This window comes from Typopeltis vanoorti, chromosome 1, assembly GCF_054136105.1.
Source record: "Typopeltis vanoorti isolate ZY-2024b chromosome 1, IOZ_Tvanoo_1.0, whole genome shotgun sequence".
Classification (NCBI taxonomy): Eukaryota; Metazoa; Arthropoda; class Arachnida; order Uropygi; family Thelyphonidae; genus Typopeltis; species Typopeltis vanoorti.
Genome location: NC_143549.1, coordinates 101303761 through 101321016, shown reverse-complemented (window position 1 = coordinate 101321016; position 17256 = coordinate 101303761). Strand labels below are relative to the sequence as shown.

Below are 17256 nucleotides of genomic sequence, written 5' to 3'. Positions count from 1 at the left end.
TGGTGTTGGAGGTGGGCGGTAGATGGCGTTGATTCGTAGTAGAGGTAAGGTGTAGAGATAGTTGAAGATGTCCTCCCGCGATGAGTCTTCGGACTCCTTGGAGGTATCAGGAATAATAATAATAATAATAATAATAATAATAAACATTTCTGGGATATAAACAAGTTTCATGCCACTTATTAGATGTGACTTTTCCATGTCTTCTTCTAGCCATTTCTTCTCTCATTACCTCCTAGCCATCCCATTCCTTTGTCTTCTCAATTTCATTTCCTCATCAAGCATTGACCTTTCTCATACTGTATCCCAGTGTTCACAGTGATTCCCGTTTCTTTGTCTGTTTTATCAGTCTTGTTTCATCATTCTCCACATTCATACTACTCATATTTCTGCATTCATAAGCACTCCTTCAATTCCTCCATTCTTACTCGTCTGCTCTTCCCACCACTTCTTACTTGCTTGGATCTCTGCATTCATTACTCTTCCTTTCAGCAGCAGTCTCTCCAGATGACTCCTGCCCATACCATTCAAAATGTAATCCATCACTGTTATAAAGTTCCATTCATCCCTCAAACTCATCCCACACATTCACAAACTGCATTCCTTTCTCTTCACACATTTCCCCTAACATACCATCCTTGATCATTTTTGATCAAAACATGAGAAACATATTGACCACCTTTCTTCCCACGCTGTTAACTTTTATTCTTCTCAACAACCTCCTGATATCCATTCTTACATTTTCCTTCTTTCCAACTGTCATTTCTTTCTTTAACCACTATCAACTCTTTTGCTTGTTTACTCTTCATATCCAATGCTTCAGTCACCATATTCATTCTATCCTCCAGAAAAACAAATCTTGTGCATCCTCTCATTCACCACACTTCTAATATTTGAATCCACATACAATGCCATTCATGAGTCATTCATCGACTCTTTCATACAGTCGTCATTCATTTCCGTCTTCATCTCTCTTTTGTTTGTATATATATCTACAATTCTTTTCATTTCACTCTGCGTATACTTCATCTTTTGTCCCATCTTCAACTCTGCTTTCAAACTTTGCATCCCTTTTTTTTGTTATCATTCACTCTCTCTAACTTACAAGCAGTTGTCCTCATCTTTTTTCTGTCAGCCTCACTCATTATTGTAGCATTAACTGCACTTCGTTTTCAATGTCATTCTTACCTGCTTTCTTAACATTAGGCATGCAGTTTCTTATCATCAGTTGCACTCTTTTTCTCATCATCATTTTGCACTCTTAACATTAGGCATGCGTTTCGTATCATCAGTTGTACTCTTTCTTAACAGTTGCACCTTCTTTCTTTCTTCACATCTGTTTGTTTCACTTACCATGTCATGTTACCTGTTCTTATTCAAACAAGCCTAGCTGTTGATCAGCATGTTACACTTCCTGCATACTCATCTCTCTTATTCGACCTCTCCAAATAAACATCTGCAACATCTTCCCATGCATACATATTATACTCATAGTACTGTACTATTCATTTTGTCTTTTGCACCAATTTATACAGTGGCCTCCTTCTCACCACCATTTTGTCCCAGAGCACTAAACAAGAAAGAGAGAATTTAAAATAATACCGTCTAAAAATTTTAACCACACACACACACACCGTGTATTTATCATAAATAGATATGCAAATTTAATAACACCACATCTGGAATATTGTGCACAGGTATGGTCACCTGTTGTGCAAGGAAACAGCAAAGAGCTGAAAAGATCTGGCAGTGGTAATAACCAAATAACCAATGAAGGCATTGTTGAAATCATGAGGAGGTGGTGTACTCTATTTAAACTTTCACACCCTGCCCCATCACAGTAACCTGGATGTCTTGACCTGGTGTTGGCAAGGTCACAAATGATCTGGTAGTAATCTAGAGCAATATGTCTGCATTATTAATTGTAGTGGCAAGTATGGCTGATAGTCCCTAGGTCATACTGTAGTAAATGCATGAACCGAATGCCTTTAGATTCATGTACTACAAAAGAGGGCTTTGTGCTCTTAATGTGGGATGATGACTGAGTGCCTCTAAGTCAGAATCCTGTCAAGCCACTGCAACGATACCATTAAAATAAAATTTTAATGTCATATAAAAATATTATTTTAGGGAAGTAATTTGCATTTTATGAAGAAGAGTTTACTTGTAAATTAAGAAAGAGATGCATATTGAGGATTAATCAGTTAATGAAACTTGATTAGCTGATTAATCCTCACAAAATAATATCATCTTACATTATTAAATCTCATGCAAGAAAAATTAATGTGATTTGCAAATCATCTGTAATGCAAAAGAGTAAGCATAGTACATAAAAATCAAATACCTGTACACAGAATTACACATCCTACCGGAACAATATCTAATTCATTTGATATATCATTTTTAATTGATTCATAGTAGGAAATTTGAGCTTCAAAGTCCATGAGCTGTGGATTATTTAACAGAAAATTTTTTATTTCCTTTTCCCGATCTAATTTCCACACGTGGTCATATTTACCTATTTTAGCCAACTGTCTGTTTATTTCCTACATTAAGGGGGAAAAATTGCATAAGAATGCATATATATTATATACAAATTACGTAGCTTTTAATTTTTCAGGAAATTACAATGTATGCTAGAATATTAATTATAAAAAACAAATTACAAAATGATAGAGATCATGCATATATAAATAGCAGTGTTTAATTTATGATTTTCAGCCCTTATATAATAGAAACAGTTTGCAGACCTGGTTGGCCAAATGGTTCAAATCCAACCATCAGCAGAAATGTCTATGACTGTTTTCAGTCTTTAGGTGGAAGATGAATTTCATCACCTGGTGTGAGACCACTATTTTTTATTAGAGATAGTATTTTAATTTTATTTTTCTAATTTCACACTAAAAACAGGACCAGAAGAGGCCTAGGCCTCCAACAATATCCTGTGCTATCCAACTCTAATTCGAGAAGCCATTCTCTGGTAAGTCCCCGATGCCACTAGTGCTGTGCAGCATTCAAAGAGAGAATCTTGAAATCGAAAGTGGCTTGAAAAAGTTCCATATTTAGTCTCTAGAACAGGGTTTCCAAATTATGGGGGGGGGAGGGTGTTTTTTATAAAATAAATAAAAAATAATTCAAAAAACTCTTATCCCACCCACTGTACTCAGATACTGTAGGTTTACAACCTTTTGTGGTTGGGACTCACATAAAAAAATTATAAATGCAAGTAATGTAAATAATTAGGTTGTGGAAGATTTTTGACTTTGTAGAGTGTATGTTATACATGACATAACTACATTTTTGGTTTCAACAACATCTAAAAACAACATATCCATCTGAAAAACATTAGTTTATTAAATATAATTAATAACTGATGGAAGGCTCTGCTAACATGATCAGAATCAAATAATATATATCTTTAGCACAAACTTATCGACGAAATGTTGAAAAACCTATAGCAGATAAGTAATGTAGATGAGATGAGTCAGATAATTCATTAACCCTACTCTAGAAACCAAACATGGTGCTTTTGTCAATCTGCATCAGGCATCCAATAAGCAAGGAGAGACATTGTCTACTTAGCCAGTTAGATAAGCATATAAAATACATTAAGCTAAAACAAGATGCAGAAGGAACCTACAGATATATTTCTTGAACAGCTGAAGGTCATCATCCTAGAGGCAAATGGTAAGGAAGGCTATTCTACAAAACAGAAGTAAATGGAATGAAAATAAAAAAAATGGGGATAATAAGTTGTTCCTGTAACTATATAACTGCTGGATTTTTAAATGCTGAAGTGGAGGAATTATGGTGACCAGTTTGGTGGAACAACATTTATAAAAATATTTAAATAAGACATAAAACAAAAATAAAATGTTATTTGGAAAATGAAGTTCAGAAGAGGATAGTCTATTAACAGTGTGCCATCATCAGGAATATATCAAACATTTTCAAGAGACATTCTGGTATGCCACCACCTCAAATATGAGAATAGTATGAGAAGGTCAGGAAGATTTATAAGTTCTACAATGTTAGGCTGTACAGATAAGAAGCTATGTCTTGAGTTGAAAAGGACACTTAGTTTTTGGAAATTGAATGCTATGAAAGCAGTGTGTTTTGTATCAGAAAAGGCTACATGAGTAAGTCACTTCAAGAAAGAAAATATGATCTTGTTTAAAGATGCAGACATTATCAAAGGTAAGGAAAAGTAAAGTGGGATTTTTCAATGAAAACTAAGACAAGATTGATTTTGTTAGCACAGAAGTTCACAAAGTTGTGTTTGCTACACTGTAATGACAAGGAGATAGTGACTGATGCCACTAGGAATGCATGTGCACTATCAGAGATATAAAGGAAAGCATGAATACATTATAAATATAAACACCTAATCAAGTGAGGATTCTTTAAACAGTTGTCCATATCTGTAAAAGTAACATCACAGCAGTTATATGTGATTTCATTTTATTTTGTAACTAGCAGGTAGAGCAAAGACATACTTATCAGATAGAGAAGCAAGAAATAATCAATATATTCTTCTCTAGTAGATCAAGTGTTAATGACACTTGAGTCTCAGAAAAAATGTACTACATAACATTTTGCATTGCTTGGACCTCACTTTACCATAGTTTAGAGAACAATTACATTTCTTAAGAAATTACCAATGAGATGTTGTTCAGATATATTGTTATTATTACATCTGACTTCCATGGAGTCAGAGACTCGTGGAGACTACAACCTAACCATGCCTTAAACGGACTCATCGTGCCTACATTCACAACACCCACTCAGGCAATGCATTCCACTCACCAACCACTCTCCATGTAAAAAGCCTGGCCCTTACTTCTCTGCTCATACCCTCCTTATACAGTTTAGAGGGATAGACTCCTGTTCTATTATATCCCCCCTCTCCCATTCTGTGAAAAATCTCTTCCATGTCAACCTAATAGAATCTCTTCTATTAGGTTTCATTCTATTAAACTAATAAAATTTCTGCCATGTCAACCTCTGACTGGCTTATATGTCTCAATCATATCTGCCCTCCTCCTCCTCCTATTCATGAGGCTTTGCGATTTACATTCTCTCAATCTGTCCTTGTACTCCACATTCCAAAGATCACTGATCACCTTTGTGAATCTTCTCAGGATCCTTTTTAACATATCCTCATCACCACCATGAAAACCTGGTGACCAAATCTGTGCACAATAATCAATATGAGGCCTGATCAAGGCTTTATACAATGGCATCATAACCTCTTTATTTCTGCATCTCAGAGTCCTCCACATCACTGCCATTATCCGATGTGATAATGACAATGATAATGGCAATCAAGGCATCTTCACATCTTGTGCTATGTGGGCATTGAATTTCAGCTCCTTGTCCACTACCACCAGCACTCAAATTGGATCTCTCATCTCCTCAACCTCATTTAAAGTTTTTCTCTACCAAGCATATACTTTGCATTCCATCGTCATTTACCAAATTTCAAAACCTTACACTTATTATTATTACCCCAAGACCTCATGGAGTCAAAGACTCATCTGGGAGGTACTTTTATCACACACACATCTCATCATACCGGGTCTTAAACACACTCAAACTCCTTGTAGACATCACACTCTCAGGCAAGGCATTCCAATCATTCACAACTCAGCAAGAAAAAAATCTGCCTCTCACTCCCCTAATCAATATGAGGATTTATACACATTTATACACACCGTCTTTATACAGTTTCCAGGAATGACCTCTGGTCATTCCTGGAAAATCCCTGATCTCCCACTATTCTCTGTAGCACTTTTCCAGCATTGATCTTATAAAAACCCCTTACCAACTTGTAGGTCTCTATCATATCTCCCATCTTCCTCCTCTCCATCAGACTCTGCAAATTACATCTTCTCCATCTTTCCTCATACTCAACATTCCAGAGGTCAGACACTACTTTAGTCAGTCATCTTTGGACCCTTTCCAACATCTCTTCATCGTTTTGAAAACCCGGTGACCAAATCTGGGCACAATAGTCAATGTGTGGCCTAATCAAAGCCTTATACAATGGAACAAGAATCCCCTACTTCTACACGTCAGTGTACTCCGCATCATTCCCAGAAGCCTTTGTGTTGTCTTCACAATTTTGGCAATGTGTCCCCTAAATTTTAGATCCTAATCCATTATTATCCCCAGATCTCTTATTTCCTCTACCTCCAACAATATATTCTTATAAAGCATAAATTTTGCATCCCATCTTTGTTTTCCAAATTTTAAAACCTTACATTTTGCAACATTAAACTCCCATCCCCATTCACTCAATTTATTCAAGTCTTCTTGCAAGGACACAACATCTTCACTACTCTTTATGGTTTGTCCCAACTTTGCATCATCTGCAAACAATTGAATATATCCATCCAAATCTTAACCAATATCATTAATATACAAGTTAAACAGTAAAAAAAAAAAAAATCATCTAACGCCTTTTTATTCCCTTATACGGGGAGTAGACGAGGCCATTTAGCCCTATCTAACTTTTGGAGACCAAGTGGGCAGTTCAATCTCCACTGGTAATAATTAGAGATAGATGGCCCAAGGCTATCACTAATTAAGTGGTGCACAGTGAAGAGAGACGGCTCAAATGTGCCGCCATCTCGTGGTCCCTAACCCTAACACAATATATTCATTGTCTGAAATAATGTGGGTTCTACGGTCGATTTTCTTGAGTTTACGGGACGAAAAAACAGAGTTTCCGGGAGGAAAAACCCGCTTGCCCGTGCCAGAGATCGACTAACTCGGGAACCGGTCGAAACAAGGCTTAGAAAAATTTCCTCTAGTCACTGACTAGACTCAAAACCAAGTCTTCCTTCGTGCAGCCAAGTGCCGTGTTGTGTAAACGCCACATTCACTGAGCTAACAGTAATAGCCCTAAAACAGACCCCTGAGGCACTCCACTAGTGACTTTCCTTTTCCTGGATATCCCCCCCCCCATACACTACAGAACTTGTTGATACCTATCAGATAGCCAGTCTCCAATCCAATGCACTAATCTAATATCCAACCCCATCTGCTCTAGTTTGACTGTCAACTTATCATGAGGTACTCTATCAAAACCCTTTGCGAAATCTAAGTATGTTACTGTATATCCTTCTCCTCTGTCCAAGGAAGCAGTCACTTTATTGTAATAAGTAGATTACTAAAACATGACCTCCCTTTAGCAAATCCATGCTGTCCATCAAAGATAATACCATTGTTGTCAACCCAACTCTGGATCCTAGTTCTCACAAGCTTCTCCAACAACTTAACTACAACACCTGACACACAGATAGGCCTCTAGTTTGATGCTTGAGTTCGATCACCTCCTTTATGAAGTGGCACAATCTTGCCTTCCTTCCACTCCTTAGGAACTTGACCAAGTGCAAGACTCATATTAAACATATATATCAAGGCAGGTGTCAACTCCCTGGCACATTCCTTCAGAATACGCAGTGATATATTATCAAGTCTGGCACAGCCTTATTTACATCTAGTTTACTCAACTCCCCAAACACCTCTTGCTCACTTACAGTCAGTCTCTCCTCCCCATCATCAACTGCTTTAAACCTCTCCATGAAGTCACATTCACAAGATTGAAAGATCTTTATGCACTGCTCATTACGTATCTCCACCACACATTCTGCAACAGCTGTCTTTATACCATTTTCTCCTATCAATGTCATCCTTCCATAATCATTCTTTCTTTTGCTGGCTACATGTCAAAAGAACTCCCTAGGATTTTTTTTGGCTTCATTAGCTAACTGCTGTTCATACCTCTCTTCAGCTACATTCACCAACCAAGTCATCCTCCTTGCTTGGTTTTTGTAGACCTCATGAAATTGATTATTTCAACTTCTCTTATGCTGCCTCCACAATGCCCTTTTTCTCTGTATCGCATGCTTAATCTCTTTATTCATCCATCTCACACCTACCTTATTTAACCTTCTCACCCTTGGAATACATTTAGACCTTGCATCTACTAGATAGTTTTTGAAAGTCCCCCAAGCTGCATTGATCTCTTTTCCAGCTAACTCCTCATTCCATGCTACTCCCACAAGCTCTCTCCTGAGCTTTTCATAATCCCCCCCCCCTTTGTAGTGCCACATATACCCTTTTCTCACAGGGCTCCTCTCACCGCTGGCAACCACCCAGGTAATCACCTCATGGTCACTCTCACCAATTGGTGGATGATTTGACACCTCATTTATAATTACATCCTCTGATGTAATTATAAATGAGGTGATTTATTAGAGGGCACACGTTAATCCTCGTGTGCCCTCTATTACATACTGTCTGAGGTAGTTATCCCTCAAAAACTCAAGAAACTCATTTTCTTTACTTCCAGTTGCTATCTCATCATGCCAATCTAGTCACTTCACATCATTGAACTGATAGTTCCACTTACCTGCCAATTCATGCAGTCTATTCAAGACCTTCTGTAAGGCCATAACATTTGCTTAACTCTGCATTGCTCTCTCCAATTTTGTAGCATATGCAACCAGCTGTATATCACCATTTAAACCCATCCCAATATCATTAATATACCAATTGAACAACAATGGTCCCAAAACTCACTCCTGCGGCATACCACCAGTGACCTTCCTCTTTCGGATGATGCACTCCCATATGCAACTTTCTGATACTTATCTAGCAGCCAGTCACTGGTCCAACTCAGAAGCCTATCATTCAATCCCACCTGTTTCAATTTATTTAAGAGCTTGTCAAGTGGCAGTGTATCAAAAGCTTTTGCTAAATCTAAGTATATGCATCACCCTTGTCCGAGATTCTTTGTCATCTTGTTATAGTGCATAAATAAATTAATAATACATGATCTCCCTTTAAAAAAAAAACCATGCTGATAACCACAGAGAATACTGCTGTTATCAGCCCACTTCTGTATCCAACTTCTCAACATCTCTCTCTCTCTCTCTCTCTCTCTAGTACTTTCATCACAACTCCAGATATACAGAGCTATAATTTGTAGACACAGCTTTATCAAAAGCTGTGGCTACAAATCACCACCTTTATGCAGTGAAACAATTTAGTCTCCTTTCCATTCCTTTGGAACCTGTGATGTTGTAATGCTACTGCTAATTCCCTAGAACATTCCCTTAAGACAGGTGGTAATATGTCATCAAATCCTATCACCTTATTTACATCAAAGTTATTTATTTCCTCAAATACCTTCTGCTCTCTCACAATGACGTCACCTTCTCTTATGTCCTCAACACTTGAGCTCCCCATGATTCCACCCTGATGATGATGAAACACCCTTATAAATTGATCACTGAACACCTCAACAAAGTCTTCTGCAAGAGTTACCATTTTCATCCATTAATATCATGTTACCATAATTATTCTTCCTTCTACTTGCCACATATCGAAAAAACTCACTAGTGTTTTTTTGCCTGATTGCCAATTTCTGCTAATACTGCACTTTTGTTTTCCTTACTAACTGAACTCACTTGTCTTGTTCTTTATAATCTTCATGTAACTGATTATTACCATTATTCATATTGTACTGCCTCCAAAGTACCTTCTTCTTCTTCTTCTTCTTTCAGATTTCAGCTTAAGCCCCCCATTCATCCATTTTACATTTACCTTATTCAGCCTTTTGGCTTTTGGAATACACTTACACATTGATGCTGTTATCTATTTCTTTGTCAGTTCCCAAGCAGTATTTATTTCCTTACCACTCAAAGGCCAAGGAGGGCCTGTTATAGGTTATCAACTGATGATATATTTCTTTATATGGAAGGTGGGCAGAGGACATGGGGGCATCTGTGGAAGTTAAGTTTATGTGCAGCTAACAAAGGGGTGGGAGCTAGATTTTTGTCCCTGATCTAGGGATCTAGGAATTTTGTCCAAGAGCTCAATAATCCTCCAGAAGAAATGAAAACTTAGTAGTTTTCATTTCTTCTTTAGTAGTAGTTTCTTTGTTCATGGACTAACATAGTTAAAAGCATTAAAATATGTAAAATAAATATCATATTTTACTGCTGACACCTTAAGCATATAAGTATTTTCCTGAAAATCAGTATCTCTTTAAAACTTACTCTGTGACAAGGGGAAAGGTTATATCTTGAATGTTTTACCTTTTTCATTTAAACATATAAATAAAATTTAAATAAAATAAACATATTTTATTTACAAGTTTTTTATTTTATTTTATTTAGTCGAGCCACCATAGCACAATTGGAAGAAGAGAGGAACATTGCACGTTTCAATTAGAAAAGACCTGGGTTCGACTCTCATCATCACGAGGAGAATCCTTATATGGGCTTTTTCATGAACGGCAAGTCAAAGTGCAAGAAATTGCTGAGACTATAGGCGTAATATATCCTACACATTATTTCAAAATACTGTGTAGGATATATTTTGCATGAAGAATTGCAAATGAAAAAGCTTTGCATAAGACGGGTGCTGCACTTGCTCACAGCAGATCAAAAATGCACTCGCATGAAAAGCTCTGAACAGTGCTTGGAGCATTTTAACAAGAATAAAACTGATTTTGTGTGTTGATTTATTACTATGGATGAGACTTGGATTCACCATGCCACACCAGAATCCAAACAGCAGTCAAAACAGTGGACAGAAGCCAGTTGTTCAGTGCCAAAGAAGTCAGTTCCATCAGTAGGAAAGGTCATGGCATTGGTGTTTTGGGATGCTAATTATCTTGAAAAGGATACAACAATAACTGGGGAATATTATTCCGATCTTTTAACCAGATGAAAAAATTCGTGAGAAAAGACCCGGTTTGCAGAAGAAAAAAATAATTTTTCATCAGGACAATGCACCTGCCCACAAAAGTGTTTTGGCAATGGGAAAATTAAGACTCACTATGAATTGTTGGAACATTCACCCTATTTCCCAGATTTGACTCCCTATGACTTCTATCTCTTCCCAAAACTAAAACTCATCCTTGCTGGTCAGTGTTTTTCTTCGAATTAAGAGGTGATATTTTGTAGATCTTACTGAGAAGTACTACAGGGATGGGATAATGGCATGGAGCATCGCTGGAATAAATGTATTAGTCTTAAGGGAGATTATGTTGAAAAATAAAAATATTTTGGAAATTATGAATTCGTTTTTTCATATTAGGCTGAGAACTTTTCAGACCACCCTCGTACAAGTGAGTTAGTATTGTGAATTGTATTTAATTAATTAATTACATAATGACTGAAGATTATAACGATACATATATTTGGCATTTTAAAGACAACTATTTACACTTCTGATACTGTTCTATTTCTCTTTTCTTTTTTAAATTCAAACAACTTAATCAAAATTTGTATGCGATGTTTTTTTCTTGATTTTTATATAATGAATGGCTTTTTTGCATTTTCTGTGTATCTACTGAAAAGTTTAATCAACTAGCAAACTGTTACCATTCTCCTCAGCCATTAATAACAATATACAACATGGCTGAGATTACTGCTGATTCTGAATGAATCAATCCAGTACGTGGGAGATTAGATGATCTGAGTGTGAACACAGAACCATAGCTAGGCTTTTATTGTCCTAGGCAAATTCATAACTAAGTAACTTTATACTGTGATAAATTCAATACTTGAGAAAACATCTTGACACTGGCGCATTTGGCAACTGCCCAATACCAAAGCATTTGGGCAACAAAATTAACAAGTTCAAAATTTTGTCCAAATGGCACAGACTAAGATTTAAATATCTCTTACTGCAAAATATTTGAATTTTTTTATTTTTAATTCAATGCACTGGGACAAAATCTCAGACTTGATGTTTTCTGTTAAACAATGAAGAAATTCTGAGAAATATATTTACATATATTTATGGTTATTTTACATATAGTGCATTTAATTATATATACATTTTACTTTTTACTACAAAATTCTAGAGCTATTGCTGCATTACACAGTGGTGTAATAATCTTCTTCCTATCATGGATTTTGGGCCAAGTGGCCTGTCTGGTCTCATACCATCGTTTTCTTTGTCTTCCAATTTTTCTTTTTCCATTTATTTTATATCCGTTAGATATTTGGCAGCATGCTTTTATCCATTTGATTTAGATGTTCTAGCCATTTTTGTTTAGAACATTTTTTGACCGTATGCATGGGCATCGACAGAAAATTTTTCCGGGGGGGGGGGCAAAGCTCGGAGACAAATAACTACTTCAATACATTTTTATTATTACTGATGTAATTAAATAAATACATCAATAAACATCTTTTAGCATTTTTGGATGTCATTATTTGTTGATGTAAACTATAAATACATTATTTTCATTTTACATAGATTTTAATGATCGTTAATTCTTGGGGAAAAAAAGTATTTTGAATTAATACAGTTTTTAGCACAATTTCATATATAAAAAAAAATTGACTGGCATATTTTATTAAAAATCAACTAATTAATTAATTCCAAAAATCCTAAGTTAAATTATTTCAGTTAAAAGCAAAAAAAATCATAAAACTAACAAGTAAAATAATTTTAAATTACATACACTTACCTTTTAAAAATGTATTTTTCTGTTTAAATTTGTTTCATTATAAATTTACAATTCACACTTCACTCAGTGATTCACTAGACACAGAGGGAAAATGAAAACTGGTCATTGTTCATAACAGTAATGAATTTTTTTTTTACAAATCAGAAAATTATGAACAAAAAACAGGAACACATGTTTTATTGCTGCAATAAAACACGTGTGCTATGGCTACTGCCATGGACCGAAACAGGCCAACTCATAATAAAATTTTAAGACAGAAAAAGCGTCCCATGGTCAAGGATGTAAGGTTATATATCTCAAGCACTTTTATGATTATAATCTGTGGAATTTTTTTACTCGATCCGGGGGTTCCCCATTCCCCCCCCCTTCTGCGGATGCACGACTGTATAATTGCATTTTTATCGACATCAACACTCATCTTAATTGGTCCAATGCAATTAACTGCAGGATAACTTTGAATACTTCTGCATAGAGTGGGGGGGGAACAATCTATTTGTTTTAGGATTTATTAGAAAACAACTATGAAGGGGGAGAGTGCTATATTTGGTTGATATATTTGAAATACTCAAAGATGAAAATATGTGAACCATCATTTAAAAGACGTGAGAATACAAAACGAAAGGAAAGAATAGGTGTGAGTAGAAATACTTTCATTAATGGTAAACGAATTATTAATAATTAACATTTGTAATATATGTGTCCTATAAGTTGCTGGGTAGAGCAAATAGCATGATCTATAAAGTCTAGACATGAATAAGTGAATTTATGAAGGCATAATTAAAAAAAAACTTACGAGGAGACGGAGAGTATGGCAGGAATAAATATGGTTTGATGGAGCGGCAAATCATTTTGTAAAATTTGTTGCCCATGTTATGTGTATTTCTCTGGTTTGTGTATATTTTGCTCCATTTTTCAAGAATTTTCTTTTGTTTACTGAGACTCAGTGTACATAACATCCGATCATTATTGGAATTATCCACACTTTCGGGAATCCTAAATTCAATAGTTTTTTTGTTTTTTTTTAGTATCAGCAGTTTGTCTGTCTTATCAATCTCATATATTCTGATATTTTTTTGTAGATCAACAACGTCTTATAATACACAGAATGTTCATTTTTCATTCAGGAAGATATTTTTAACTGTCTGTTGTTTCTGAAGACTAGAATAAAAATGTCTCTATACTGTTAAAAAACTTTGCAACCTCAACAGATGCTATATTGCACAAGCAAGAGAAACATTTGTTTTTTTCTCCTAACATCCACTTTCAAATTTTCAGTTCCAGAAAACGTGTAAGAGCGTGATACAGAAAGCGCTCAACACATGACAAGTGACAACTTTCAATTGGATTGGTTGATACAATAACCAATCACAGCCCCTAGGTGCTGGGTGAGCTCTCAATGTGATCTCAGCCTCGCCTTCTGAGAAGGTGAGGCTGAGATCACATTGAGAGTTCTACTAGAACACTAAGATGACCCACTGCGTCCTCTTTATATCTTTTCAAAGGGCTCAAAGGTGTAATGCATTTTGAGAGCACACCTGGACTATTAACGCGAATGTGATGCAATGTTTACGCGTCAAAAAGTGCCCTCTTCATGAAGCACTAATGCTTCATTATCCTCATGAAGAGGCAATGAAGCATTAGTATATTGTGTTTAATTTTAAGAATCACACGAAGTCTGCAAACATTTAGGGAAGTCTTTAACGGGAATGAATGCAAAAATATAATATCGGTAATACTGATATTTCGTGGACAAGCACTGCATGCCTAGCACACCAGGAATATTTGCCCCTGATATATATATATATATATATATATATATATTTTAAAAAGCAGAGGTGACAGGATACATCTTTGCTGCACTCCTCTTGATATGTCTTTCCATTCTAATATTTATTCTAATTTGACTGCTATTTTTTAATTTCTTGTGTATATGTGTATATATATATATATATATATATATATATATGGGAATGAATTTTTTAACTTGGGTATATTGTATATTAGGATAACCAAGCAATTTTATATGCTTTATGCTTGGTTATTTTAGCTCCTAATCCCAAGTATGCAAACAATTAAGTTTGCGCCTGAAACAAAGTTCAAGTCTAAAGATGGTACAACACCAGGGCAACTCATTGTAAAGGTGGGTAAAGCTCTGATCACTATTCTTAGTATTTTCCCATAATGTAAAGCACATCTCACTAGAAGATGTATACTGTAATGCATTATGGGTGGGGTCACTACCCAGACCGGTTTCAAACTTTTTTGAGGTCTCCTCAGTGAGTAGCTAGACCCTAAATACCAAGGTTTTAGTAATACAAAGCCTTATCAACTTTACCTATATAAGTTGCAACAAGGTGTATTAAGTTTTAATAAAAATCTCTGGAGGAGATATTGATGGGATTAGGAGCTAAAATAACCAAGCATATAAAATTGCTTGGTTATCCTAATATACAATATACCCAAGTTAAAAAATTTATTCCCATCAATATCTCCTCCAGAGATTTTTATTAAAACTTAATACACCTTGTTGCAACTTATATAGGTAAAGTTGATAAGGCTTTGTATTACTAAAACCTTGGTATGGGGAGCCGAAACGTGACCGCAAAACCCTTGGAGGGTAATGGATGGCAATGCTGTAGCTAATGAAGTTCTAACTGAGGCTCGGCTATTGCTGTTACCCTCCTGCCATGATCAGAGCTTTAATTTAATAGCTCAATAACACCTTATCCCTACACTGCCCTCTACAGATAACGGGGAATATGAAAAGCATTCTTGCTTCGCCCCTTTAAGCCAGTCCTTATAAGGACTATAACCTTGGTATTTAGGGTCTAGCTACTCACTGAGGAAACCTCAAAAAAGGTTGAAACCGGTCTGGGTAATGACCCCACCCATAATGCATTGCAGTATACATCTTCTAGTGAGATGTGCTTTACATTATGGGAAAATACTAAGAATAGTGATCAGAGCTTTACCCACCTTTACAATAAGTTGCCCTGGTGTTGTACCATCTTTAGACTTGAACTTTGTTTCAGGCGCAAACTTAATTGTTTGCATACTTGGGATTAGGAGCTAAAATAACCAAGCATATAAAATTGCTTGGTTATCCTAATATATATATATATATATATATATATATATATATATATATATTAACTCGGAATTGGGATATGTTCATATTTGTATATACCGAGATTAAAATAACAATTAAATTTATTCAAAACGCAACATGTTTCATCGGATTGTCCGACTTCTTCAGGCATGGGAACATAGAAAGCAAATAGACACTATAAGAAACATCGTATCACTATAAAAACGACGATTATAAAATTCAGTTAGCTTTGAACTGTAGCTACAGTCTGTGTTGAAGTTCTATTGTTAGGCAGCTGCATGCATCTGATTTCATGAGTGTGCCAATATCGGATAGCAGAGCTGAAAGAGTCAGGTAGATTATAGCTAAGGTTATTATTTATGTGATGATGGTCCATAACAATTTCCTTAGACTCTACTATAAAGCACTCCACCTCGCCACGGCATATATGAAGGTTTGAAGTTGTCCAATTTATCTCATGTTGACGGCCTTCATCATTTGTGTTTACTGAAAACAGTACATGGCTTGAGCACTTGCTCTAGTTCTTTTGTAGGCAATGTCCCTCTGGTGTTCTTCCAGACATAGGAGGATGGATTTTTCAGTTTGGCCATAGTATTACTTCCCGCAGTCGTGATTTTGTATACTTCTGGGAATTGTAGATGGTTGTGAGCTTGTTTGTATTTGCTTAAAATCGATCTTAGTTTAGGAAGAGTAAAGAACAAACAGGTTTTTATGTTGAACTTTCGTAAAATTCTTCTTAGTTTCGGGGAGAGTGAGCTGATATATGGTAAGGAGATATAACCTTTGGGGTTGTCTTGTGTTTCTGAGTTGTTTTGATGGCGGTGGTATAGATGCTTATTAATAGTTTTCGACGAGTAGCCATTACCCACTACCAGACTCTTTCAGCTCTGTTATCCAATATTGGCACACTAGTGAAACCAGATGCACGCAGCTGCCTAACAATAGAACTTCAACACGGACTGTAGCTACAGTTCAAAGCAAACTGAATTTTATAATAGTCGTTTTTATAGTGATACGATGTTTCTTATAGTATCTATTTGCTTTCTATGTTCCCATGCCTGAAGAAGTCAGACAATCCGATGAAATATGTTGCATTTTGAATAAATTTAATTGTTATTATAGTCTCGGTTATAGTCGGTATATACAAATATGAATATATATATATATTCAATAGACGGTTAATATTTTAAATAATTTTTGCCTGTTAATTTTATCAAAGGCTTCTTTTCATAATCAATGAAGGCCAAGTGCATTTCTTTTCCAAATTCTCTTCTTTGTCCAATTAATAATTATAGAGTGAAAATTGAGTCTATGCAAGAACAGCCTTTTCAGAGTTCATTTTGTTCTTCTAGTAGTCCATCATCATGCAATACTGATTAGTTTCTCTTTTAATATTCCTGCATATATTTTGTACACTGCATTTAGGAGACCTATTCCCCTATAGTTATTGAAGTCATGTTCATTCCTTTCTCAATAAACTGGAATAATCAGTGCTTTCTTCCAATAGTTTAGGGTTTTTCCAGAAATCTAGACCATTTTAAAGAATTTTAGGATTCTTTCATTAAATATTTCACTTGCAATTTTGAACAGTTCCATGTTTATATTGTCTTCTCCTGGTGTTGTCCTATGTGAAATGGCACTCTAGGATACT

At 35.7% G+C, this 17256-nt stretch overlaps 1 protein-coding gene across 1 annotated transcript in view; it reads right to left on the bottom strand.

The window, feature by feature from the left end:
* Positions 1–17256, bottom strand: part of LOC150110257 (dynein axonemal heavy chain 5-like) — a 972373-nt gene that overhangs the window by 792043 nt on the left and 163074 nt on the right. The window contains exon 21 of the mRNA XM_090394637.1: positions 2342–2543. Coding sequence (XP_090250763.1) covers positions 2342–2543 — 202 coding nt within the window. The remainder of the gene's footprint in view (positions 1–2341; positions 2544–17256) is intronic.